Raw genomic sequence first — 12,253 nt, 5'->3', positions numbered from 1 at the left:
CTACAGATTAGAGACTAATCCCAACCAATACACACACAAAAATTATTCTGCAATACAGGGATTTGGAATATCAGGTAAAAAAACATTCATTTTAATTAATTAGATATATCGCTCAGCCCTAGGTGGCAGCATAGACCTCTCCAACCCTGGTTCCTCTTTAAATATTAAATTTCTCCTTTTTTGAAATGTAACGCTTGCAGGAAAACCACATCTGCTGACAATCTCTAAGTGTTCAATCACTAAGTGTTCAAGTTCAAGTGTTTAATCATGAATTTAAATGCATTCCAGGTGACTACCTCATGAAGCTGGTTGAGAATGCCAAGCGTGTGCATAGGTGTCACTTTGAAGAATCTGAAATATTTTTTGATTTGTTTAACATTTTTTGGGTTACTACATGATTCCATGTGTGTTATTTCATAGTTTTGATATCTTCACTATTATTATACAATGTAGAAAATAAGAAAAATAAAGAAAAACCCTTGAATGAGTAGGTGTCCAAACTGTTGACTGGTACTGTATATGTAAGTCACCTTTCCATTCATATACACACACATACTCCCACACACACATCCATGAAACAGTCATTGCACTTATTGTTTCAGCATGACTATGTAATAACAGTCAACTTCTCCTTCACAACATATTACCTAGTTCTGCTCATCTGTGTGGCTATTGCTTAATAAAACAGTGAAACGCTAGGTCCATGCAATACATCAGTATCTTCTACAGACAGCTGTTGAAGTCACTCTGTCTCAATACAAGGCAGAAGCTTTTCAACGCCTGTCAAAGAATGTCTACAAAGTGATCAGGCACTCACCGATAGACCACTTCTCATTCAGCCGCCTCTCAGCAAGGTTGTGCACCAGTTGGATCTCGTAGTCTTGGTCGCGGCGCCCCCTTGAGGCCTGGAGAACCTTGACGCCCGTGGACAACTTGATGTAGTCTTCGTAGTAGTATCCCCACGCAGCCAGAGAGAGCTGCAACTGGCTGTCAAACTGGGCTAGATCATCCAAATTCATACAACCCAAGGTCTTCAGTCTTCATTTGGACCACAGTGCAATATGGTCAAACAGAGAAAAAAAAACTGTCAATTGTATTCATTTCACCTCTAGCATGGCCACAGTCTCACACAGAGCGACTGAACAAGAAGAATCTGGCTTTAAACAGGTCTGTGGTCTGTTAGCGAGTGCCTTAAATAGGCTTCTGTGTACTCTATCGTGCACGTAAAGCAAATATTGGTTTATCACCTTGTTCTGCACTGCACCACAGTAAACGTAACATGATCTACTAAGTTACATTTATATTAAACATTAAAAAGGTGCCATCTGCAGTTCAAACAACAACAAATCGGTCAAACCGCCACTGATTTGGTAAACAGCTGCGGGAATGCTGGAGAAATGTAGCCACTCTCTAATTCATAGACAAAGCTATGGATGCAAGGAAATCAAATGAGATCAAAATTACAGTTACCCATATTGAGGCAATACAGTGTTTGTTTACAATTACTTTATTTAGAAACAAAGGAGTAGAGCAAGTTTATATTTTGGGTTCTGATGGGGTAAGAACATTTTACTACGCTCATGAGGGATTTATAAGTTATATTCTTCAAGAATCTATGCAAATTAATCATGAATTTAAATGTCCAGAAATGGATGTAGCAATCGCAGATTGCCTCTTCAAGAGTTATATAAACATTAGAAAGCCAGATAGTCATAGTGTGGTATGGAGTGAGTCATGATGAAAGTGGATTGGTATTCCTATGATACATGTACTAAATGGTACAGTGTAATCTACTCAAGGAGCAAAAGCTTTCCAGGGTTGACAGCTGCTGTAGCCACAATAAACACAGTGTAATAACCACTATAACCCAGCTGCTCATGTTCACAATACATTACTCTAGGTAAAGAGCCAGTGCTCAAACAGACCTTAGCTCATACTGTACTGAACAATCTGCAAAGAGGAAGTCAAGTTTACAATCCCCTCCATATGACTAACCTATGTATCACAATAAAATATATGAATGTGATACAACTGAAAATAGAAAACATTTGTCTTTATTTATTAATTAATACATGAAACAAGTAAAGGTTATACTATTATACAGAAAGGCATATAGGCTCAGTCTGACTGCAGTTCAACTCAGTCCACAGAGAGCTACCCCCACATTTGTAGGATTGCAGAACATCGACTACTATATTGTATGTGTAACAGCCCCTTAAGAGCACTCATTACTGCAGTGACCCTCTGAAACACTGCAGCCTCCTGAGCTCAATGTCACCAAGCGCAGCCAGCCATGAATGGGGAGCCTGCTCCCAAGTGGACAAAAAAGCAGACACAAAGCAGTATCTGTTCTATGGTTGTTATTCTCAGCCATGTAGCCTCTCTCAGTGAAAGAGAGAAAGAGAGAGACCTCTCACTGTTTCGCAAAATGAATGAATTCTGTAAGATGTAAGTGCAGAATTGTTTAGTAATGTTGAATCTGCCCATGACAGGTGAGAGGTAGGTAGTACTGTGCTAATAACATGGTGGTCTTATGCTTACGTGTGATAGTAGTGCTCAAGGCTTTGAGAGCAAAGCCACTCCTGGAAGGCAAAGTCTCGCAGCAGCTGGATGTGAGCCTCTGCGATGTCCCTCCAGCGCCGCTTCTCTCTCACCACGTCCTCCAGACGAGTCAGAACACTCAGGCTCAGCTCCTCCAGAGTTTCCACATCTACACACACAGACAGACAAAGACGCAGACAAATCAGCCAGAGCAGAGTAGACATGCCGGTATGAGGATCTATTCTAGTCTATAGCCTTGTCACAAAGACATACACCTCAACATTACCAGAATGAGGGGAACACAAGAATATACTCTTACCTGCAAACAAGAAGGCCCTAAATCACTGAAACAACAACCTCAGGCACTACAAAGAGTTACACTAATGGCTGAAGATAAGCGGTCGAGAAGGAATTTCACCCATTGGCCTAACCTTCATTAAAACGCCCTTTGAACTGTGATAGGCTTTTGTGCAAACTCCAATGGATGAGATAATTCAAAGAGAATCAATTCCTCTTGTTGTAAAAGAACTGGGATTCTGTGCATTAACTACAGAGCAAATTAATTAAGATTTACTGTGTTTGGTTGGAATTACATTAGCCTCCTTCCCATCAGCAATAGTTCAGATATGCCAAACTGCCACTGAAGACGTTCCATGTCATTCACAAACACTGGATCATCGCAAAGAGTGGCATATATTTTCTCAACTGACCTTCAAGTAAGTGTTTGTATTCGGAGAGACTGTGGCCTTGAATCCATTCTTCAATCTGACTTTCTTTGCCTTTCTTCCAGCACACTTCCCAGAAGAAAATCCACGAGACTGAGCAGAAGAGGAAGGTCAGCAAAAAGCGGCGGTCCATCAGACCATCTTCAGCCTGAACTCAGACTCCTCTGCTCCTCACAAAGGCTGGGCCAGGTCCAAAATATTGCACGATAAAGTCTCAAATGATCTTAAATTCTCCAGCTTCTTCACTTGGAAAGACCTTGAGCAACAACAAAACATGACAGGTATAAGTCCGGCAGTTCAAAAAGAATGAACCTAAACAATGACTGAGACAATGAAAAACGTGTGTCCATGCTCATTTAGCTACTCAGACACTGTCACTAATCAGTACCAGCATAGCCAAGAAGACATGTATGAATATTAATGTGTCACACTGGAGGAGTGTTGGGTGATGGGATACGACATGTAATCCAGATTACTTAAATATGCATGAACTGGCAAGGGTCCTAAAAGGTCTCATTACTTGAATCTCATAATCTGAACTAAAGACCACCAAAGACCATAGTGATAAAAACATAAACTAAATGCATTGTGGCATACCCATAGACAGACTATCTACAAAAACAACATCCCCACAAGATACCCATTTGTTATCAGCGCCGCTTTGGAAGCGTTCATCAAGGTTGAAATGTTACGGAATTGATATTCATATGACCCCTATGAATGACAACTAGGTCGAGGATACTAGGCTGTATCAATAAGGAGGTTTTTTGACAGCATATCACAGAGTGCTGTTTGCTAAAGATCTGACGAGAAATGACACATCTGGAATGGTGAAAGGTTTAGCAATACTGCATAGCTTCAGTAATCAATATGCCTTGATACTGGCTCTTGGGGTTAACTTGTCCTGCTCACGTTACCTGGCTGGTTGGCAAAGTAAGGCGATCAATTAACGGAACAAGCAGTTAGTTATGTCGTTATCTCGCTACTCCATGCATGTGTAGAATGGAGAACCGTAGCTAATAACGACCATCATTAGAAACGTGATTAACATGTCTTAGGCTATGCAAAACTAACAAAACTGGCAGGGATGAATATATAGCTAGCTACAACATGATTTTAGTTAACGGTAGTTAGATACACAAAAAACATGTCGCATCATCAATTCCTTCAAAACAAGTGCATGATAGCTAGCTAACCTTAGTTGCTGATAGCTAGACTGTGCTAACTAGCGACGTTAACCGTCAATGTCAACGCAAAATAGAAATGTGGTATTCCAAAGCCAAATTCAGTGTTTCAAAACAAATGTGATAATCCACCCCGCGCGCATAGCTGCGCCAACTATTAATTGAAATACATTACATAGCTAATACAACGTTCATTTCAACAATAACACTTATCATACCTTGCTTGTATTTATCACATTTAGCTAGCCAGCAGCAATCGGAAGTCAAAATGTGCAAAGGCAGCAAACGTCTATTGTTGATGACGTACAAACAGAGTTACACGAGGGCTATACTATTAGGGAGATGCAAGAAGTCCGCTGTTGGATAACAAATCATGGTAACGTCGTCCTTTAACTTATCATATTATAATGACATGATACAATGTATATAGTGGTTGTTGATTTAGCTGTTTTAATGATTTAACATGTGTGTCAGTAGTTGTTGATGGGAGTTCGTATGCTTTGTGTTGCTCTGCTACTACTAACTAACGAACGTTAACTTGCTAACCATGAGCTAACGTAACGTGCATTTCTCGATTAACTGTAGCTAGCTAGTAGTTTTTGTTTTTTTGTCCTGACTGTATTATTCCAATATGTGTAATTCAGGGGAAACGGAAGACTAAAAAGTTTGCTTCAATGAAGAGAATGATAAGTTTGAAAGATCAGAGAATGTGAGTTGCTAGCTAGCAAGCTAAGTTACTACCGCCGGTAAACACGAATATGAATTTATATTGTACTTTCTGCACAGGATCATCACACACACCATTTAGCGAGCTAACGTTAGTTGACTAACAAACCATGCCAACTTTGTATATACTAATTGTCAAGTTAACAAATTGGCATGGATTGTCAGAAATAACTAGCTTGCCAGTTTGCTTACTAATTGTTCACATATTCCTTTATTTACTTTGAATAAGACATAGCTAACTTATCTATCACGATCTCTCCAGTTTGAATTTCTATGGTAATGACTGTGTTTCTTTAGAAAAGAGAAAGACCGTACCAAAGTACAGGTGAAAAAAAGAAAGATCCTTCAGAAATAAAGGAAAAAGAAGTGTAAGTACATCTGAGTAAACAAATATAAATGTACCAATAGTTCTTAACTGATATTCAATATATTGTGAACACATGAATGATTATACGTTGATACCTTCTTACTGTGTGTTCACACATTCCTTTCCTATCTGCAGGCCAAAATATCCATCATGTCTGTTCTTCCAGTACAACACTCAGCTTGGTCCCCCTTATCACATCCTTGTCGACACCAATTTCATCAACTTCTCCATCAAGGCTAAACTCGACATAGTTCAGTCAATGATGGACTGCCTGTACGCCAAATGTGAGTATCTGGAAAAGTTTATTCCGCTGAAACTCAATTAATGTAACCCTATTAGGCAATAACTGTATATTTTAAATTATCATCAAGGTATCCCATGCATCACAGACTGTGTAATGGCTGAGATAGAGAAACTGGGGATGAAGTATCGAGTTGCTCTAAGGTAATAGCCTGTTGTGAAGACCAACACCCAGGTACATCTAGACATAAACACATGATCAGAGCACAGGAGGTTGGTGGCACCTTAATTGGGGAGGATGTGCACGTGGTAATGGCTGGAGCGGAATAGGTGGAACAGTATCAACAACATTAAACACATGGTTTCCATGTGTTTGCTGCCATTCCATTTGCTCTGCTCCAGCCATTATTTTGAGCCGTCCTCCCCTCAGCATCCTCCACTGGTTTAGAGGGTTATTATCGATGTTCCATAGGGGAAGTATTTGACAGATAAATATTTGTCTGTTTCTGTAGGATAGCCAAGGATCCTCGGTTCGAACGACTGCCATGCACCCACAAAGGAACTTACGCTGATGACTGTTTAGTTCAAAGGGTAACACAGGTAATGTAATTTAATGTACTAAATTGACAATATAGTATACTGATCAAAAATATAAACGCAACGTGTAAAGTGTTGGTCCCATGTTTCATAAGCTGAAATAAAAGTTCCATATTGAGAAACCTTATTTCTCTCAAATTGTGTGCACAAATTTGTTTACATCCTTGTTAGTGAGCCTTTATGTTTTTCCAAGGTAATCCATTCACCTCACAGGTGTGGCTTATTAAAAAGATGATTAAACAGCATGATCATTACACAGATCCACCTTGTGCTGGGGACAATAAAAGGCCACTTTAAAATGTGCAGTTTTGTCACACAACGCCACAGATGTATCATGTTTTGAGGGAGCATACAATTGGCATGCTGACTGCATGAATGTCAACAGGGTTTACACAAGGTGCTTAAAGTACTTGAATTTGCCACACAAATTCAAGTACTGCAATACCTTAAATCTGACATTTTTGAAGTTGGTCCTTGAATTAAAATGAGAGGAGAACAGAAAAGGATGAAATATGAAAAATATTAGAAAAATGTATTGGTCTTGCTAATTAATTCCCAGGCAGACTACTGAGTTTTGCTTCTTGTTTCACTCTCTGGTTTCCAGGCAAGCTCACTCATTTCACCCACGCTGCCACTCAGCTAGGCAGGTACAGAACTGACTGAATAGGCACCTCCAAAGGTACATCGATAGCTAAAATGACGGGCAAATTCAACCCTGAATTGCTAAATATTTATGTTTTGCCAGACCTAACTAGGGAGCAATGATTCATATATGCTCGTTATGTTCCCCTGGTCCCCTGGATTTACCTTGTTGGCAGCGCATTCATTCACCACTCTGCCCAACATTAAGCAGTTGACCTCAGCAGAAGCAGTTGACTGAAATTAAACTAGCTGTAATCAAAAGATGGGCTGCTATAAGTTCTTATAACAAAATGCATTCTTTATAGAGATTAGTGAGACAGACAGTGGTGAGTCAGGCTGAAATGAAAGAGGCAAAGGAGATACAGAGAGAGGAAGCATTGAAGCAAGCAGGGAGAGTGGTTATTAGTACAGTGGTAACCAAACTTGGTGTCCGAAACCCATGTGGGATCCCCTAAAATGTAAATAGTCCCCTGAGATAAGATTAAAAAGATTATCAAACACATTAATAACTTGTTTCTCTTCAAATGGGTATAGAATACAAAAATGTAGAGTCAACTAAGAGCCTTTTACACTTTCAGTATTCACTTTCATGGCATGTGTTGGGACAGACTGTGGGACCTCACATTTAGGGAAATATACAATAGATAGACAAGTTTAATATTATTGCCATGTAAACTAAAATATAAATGCAACAATTTCAAAGATTTTACTGAGTTACAGTTTATATAATTCAACACCATCAGTATTGACTTACCACTCGTGTATGTAGTGACAAGTTCTGTTTAAGGTTGTGATGTATAGTAAGTTATGGAGATATTCTGCCATCCGGTGGTGACTTGAAACAATTGCATAATATGAACTATTACAAATTGATTTTATTTTTTATTTCACCTGTATTTTACCAGGTAGGCCAGTTGAGAACAAGTTCTCATTTACAACTGCGACCTGGCCAAGATAAAGCAAAGCAGTGTGACAAAAACAACAAATAGTTACACATGGGATAAACAAACGTACAGTCAATAACACAATACAAATGTACAGTGTGTGTAAAATTAGGGAGGTAAGGCAATAAATAGGCCATAGTGGCGAAATAATTACAATTTAGCATTAACACGAGTGATCTATGTGCAGATACTGGGGTGCAAAAGAGCAACAAAAATAACAATATGGGGATGAGGTAGTTGGGTGGGCTATTTACAGATGGGCTGTGTACAGGTGCATTGATCTGTAAACTGCTCTGACGGCTGATGCTTAAAGTTATTGAGGTAGATATGTCTCCAGCTTCAGTAATTTTGCAATTCATTCCGGTCATTGGCGGCAGTGAACTGGAAGGAAAGGCGGCCAAGGGGGTGTTGGCTTTGGGGATGACCAGTGACATATACCTGCTGGAGTGTGTGCTACAGGCGGGTGTTGCTATGGTGACCTAAGATAAGCTGAGATAAGGCAGTGCTTTACCTAGCAAAGACTTATAGATGACCTGGAGCCAGTGGGTTTGGCGACAAATATGTAGCGAGGGTCAGCAAACGAGAGCATACAGGTCGCAGTGGTGGGTAGTATATTAGGCTTTGGTGACAAAACAGATGGCACTGTGATAGACTAAATCCAATTTGTTGAGTAGAGTGTTGGAGGCTATTTTGTAATCGGCATCGCCAACGATCGGTAGGATAGTCAGTTTTACGGGGGTATGTTTGTGTAACAGTATAACTTTAGACTGTTCCCTCGCCCATACCCGGGCTCGAACCAGGGACCCTCTGCACACATCAACAACAGTCACCCACGAAGCATCGTTAGCCATCGCTCCACAAAAGCCGCGGCCCTTGCAGAGCAAGGGGAACCACTACTTCAAGGTCTCAGAGCAAGTGACGTCACCGATTGAAACGCTATTTAGCGCGCACCACTGCTAACTAAGCTAGCCGTTTCACATCCGTTACATTTGGCAGCATGAGTGAAGGATACTTTGTTGCGAAATAGCCCATTTAATTTTGGATTGGAGATGCTTAATGTTAGTCTTGAACGAAAGTTAACAGTCGAACCAGACACCCAGGTATTTTGTAGTTCTCCACATGTTCTAAGTCAGAACCATCCAGAGTAGTGATGCTAGTCGGGCGGGTGGGTGCGGTCAGCGATCGGTTGAAGATGCATGCATTTAGTTTTATTAGCGTTAAAGAGCAGTTGGAAGCCACAGAAGGAGTGATGTATGGCTATAAAGCTCGTTTGGAGGTTTGTTAACACAGTGTCCAAAGAAAAGCCAGATGTATACAGAATGGTGTCGTCTGCGTAGACGTGGATCAGAGAATCACCCGCAGAAGGAGCGACATCATTGAAAAGAGTCGGCCCGAGAATTTAACCCTGTGAAACCCCTGCCAGAGGTCCGGACAACAGGCCCTCCAATTTGACACACTGAACTATATCTGAGAAGTAGTTAGTGAACCAGGCGAGGCAGTTATTTGAGAAACCAAGGCTATTGAGTCTGCCGATAAGAATGCAGTAATTGCCAGAGTCATAAGCCTTGGCCAGTTCGATGAATACGGCTGCACAGTACTGTCTTTTATCGATGGCGGTTATGATAACATTTAGAACCTTGAGTGTGGCTGAGGTGCACTCATGACCAGCTCGGAAACCAGATTGCATAGTGGAGAAGGTACGGTGGGATTAGAAATGGTCGGTGATCTGTTTGTTAACTTGGCGTTCGAAGACTTGATAAAGGCAGGGCAGATATAGGACTGTAACAGTTTGGGTCTAGAGTGTCTCCCCCTTTGAAGAGGGGGGCGGTCCTTGAAAATAAATATTAGTGCTTGAAAAAGTACTCAAGTCCTTGAATTTGACTTGCCACTGTCTCTTCGAATCCTGTGTCCACCAGAGCTGTTACCAGATAATATAATGTTCATTTCTCTACCATAAACTGCCTCCAATGTTAGTTTAGATAATTTGGCAGTACGTCCAACCGGCCACACAACCACATACCACGCGTAACCACGCCAGCCCAGGACCTCCATATCAAGCTTCTTCACCTGCAGGATCGTCAGTGACCAGCTATCCGGACAGCTGATGAAACTGGGTTTGCACAACCAAAGAATTTCTGGACTAACTGTCAGAAAACATCTCATGGAAGCTCATCTGCTTGCTCGTCATTCTCACCAGTGTCTTGACCTGACTGCAGTTTGGCGTTGTAACCCACCTCAGTGGTTAAATTCTCACTTTCGATGGCCACTGGCATGCTGGAGAAGTGTGCCTTCACGGCTTAAACCCGGTTTCAACTGGGATTATGGCAGACAGCGTGTATGGTGTCATGTGGGTGAGCGGTTTGCTGATGTCAATGTTGTGAACAGAGTGTCCCATAAAATAGCATTTTATCAATGGCAATTTTAATGCGCAGAGATACTGTGACGAGATCCTGAGGCCCATTATCGTGCCATTCATCCGCTGCCATCACCACATGTTTCAGCATGATAATGCACAGCCCCATGTCGTGAGGATCTGTACACAGTTCCTGGAAGCTGTCCTGCATACTCACCAGACATGTCCCCCATTGAGCATGTTTGGGATGCTTGGATTGACGTGTACAACAGCGTGTTCCAGTTCCCGCCAATATCCAGCAACTTCGCACAGCCATTGAAGAGGAGTGGGGCAACATTCCACAGGCCACAATCAACAGCCTGTTTTCCATGAGGCAAATTGTGGTTATACCAGATACGGTGTATTTTTTTCTCCACGCCCCTACATTTTTAAAGGTATCTGTGACCAACAGATGCATATCTGTATTCCCTGTCATGTGAATTCCATAGATTAGGGCCTTGTTTATTTCAATGGGCTGATTTCCTTATATGAACTGTAACTCAGTAAAATCTATGAATTTGGTCCATTTTACGTTTTATATTTTTGTTCTGTGTATATTAGGTGAACCCTGTAGTTATTAGAACACTGGTTTTCTACCAGAGAAGAGCATCAATGAAATTGTGTGTCTTTCACAGCACAAGTGCTACATCCTGGCAACTGTAGACAGAGACCTGAAGAGAAGAATCAGAAAGATCCCAGGAGTACCCATCATGTACATCTCCAACCATAGGTCAGAATTAACATAAATTACTAGTGTTCAATGATTCATTGAACATTAGTAATGGATCATTAGGAACACCTTTCTAATATTGAGCACCAATACCCCACCCCTTTTGCCCTCAGAACAGCCTCAATTTGTTGGCGCATGGACTCCACAAGGTGTCGAAAGCGTTCCACAGGGATGCTGGCCCACGTTGACTCCAACGCTTCCCACAGTTGTCAAGTTGGCCTTTGGGTGGTGAAGCATTCTTGATACACACAGGAAACTGTTGTGTGAAAAACCCAGCAGCGTTGCAGTTTTTGACACAAACCAGTGCGCCTGGCACCTAATACCATACCCCGTTTCAAGGCATTTAAATATTTTGTCTTGCCCGTTCACCCTCTGAATGACACACATACACAATCCATATCTCAAGGCTTAAAAATCCTTCTTTAACCTGTCTCCTCCCCTTCATCCACACTGATTTGAAGTGGATTTATCAAGAGACCAATAAGGGATCATAGCGTTCACCTGGATTCACCTGGTTAGTCTGTCATGGAAAGAGCAGGTCTTCTTAATGTTTTGTACACTCAGTGTATGGCAGTAAAATGTATAGCAAGGTAAAATAACTTATACCATGATCTTTAAACCATGTCTAACAATATTTATTCACAGGTTCAACATTGAAAGAATGCCTGATGACTATGGTGCTCCAAGATTTTAACATTCAATGGATGGACATAGGATTTAAATTCCAGTTGGACTGTGGCTTCTGTCGAGGAGGATTTGATTTGTTTACCTGCTTATTGTATATTATCAAAGGACTTTAGTTTATGCTGGGGGGGTTTTGTGAAAAAAGGAATGACAGAATATTTTTTTGCAAGCTTATTCTGGCTGTGTTTTTCTTACCAATCCAAACCGAATTTTTGTCCCATAAAAGTGCAATAAATGAATGGAAGAAGTAAAATGTCTCCAGTTTTTCTATTATAGTACTCCTAGAGCTTTGATAACTTGGAGAATGCATTTATTATACAGTAAACCCTTGAGCTTTGCTGCATGTAAAGTATCCAAGAATGATACCAATACAATATATTTGCTGTTAAATGTTAATATAATAGCTGCCCACTGTGCTGGCATTATATCAAGTACCTGCACGCCATTTCAGTTCACAGTATATTTATCAATAGACTAATGC

General features: G+C 40.8%; 2 protein-coding genes across 3 annotated transcripts in view; one reads left to right on the top strand and one right to left on the bottom strand.

Moving 5' to 3' along the window:
• Window positions 1-4,737, bottom strand: part of LOC135525883 (apoptosis-resistant E3 ubiquitin protein ligase 1-like) — a 35,617-nt gene extending 30,880 nt beyond the window's left edge. For both annotated transcript variants that reach the window (XM_064953833.1, XM_064953835.1), the window contains exons 1-4: window positions 4,669-4,737; window positions 3,252-3,522; window positions 2,542-2,710; window positions 818-1,038 (exon numbers count right to left, since the gene is read on the bottom strand). In XM_064953833.1, the coding sequence (XP_064809905.1) occupies window positions 818-1,038; window positions 2,542-2,710; window positions 3,252-3,399 (538 nt within the window). In that variant the 5' untranslated portion in view covers window positions 3,400-3,522; window positions 4,669-4,737. The remainder of the gene's footprint in view (window positions 1-817; window positions 1,039-2,541; window positions 2,711-3,251; window positions 3,523-4,668) is intronic.
• Window positions 4,720-12,019, top strand: LOC135525884 (rRNA-processing protein FCF1 homolog). The gene is given in 9 exon segments (XM_064953836.1): window positions 4,720-4,826; window positions 5,095-5,159; window positions 5,474-5,505; window positions 5,508-5,544; window positions 5,679-5,827; window positions 5,915-5,987; window positions 6,296-6,383; window positions 10,994-11,088; window positions 11,734-12,019. Coding segments are annotated over 9 exon segments (591 nt in total). The 5' UTR covers window positions 4,720-4,823; the 3' UTR covers window positions 11,783-12,019.
• The last annotated feature ends 234 nt before the right edge of the window (window positions 12,020-12,253 follow it).

This window comes from Oncorhynchus masou, chromosome 32, assembly GCF_036934945.1.
Source record: "Oncorhynchus masou masou isolate Uvic2021 chromosome 32, UVic_Omas_1.1, whole genome shotgun sequence".
Lineage (NCBI taxonomy): Eukaryota > Metazoa > Chordata > Actinopteri > Salmoniformes > Salmonidae > Oncorhynchus > Oncorhynchus masou.
Note: the sequence above shows the minus strand (reverse complement) of the source record. Positions and strands in the feature narration are given on the sequence as shown.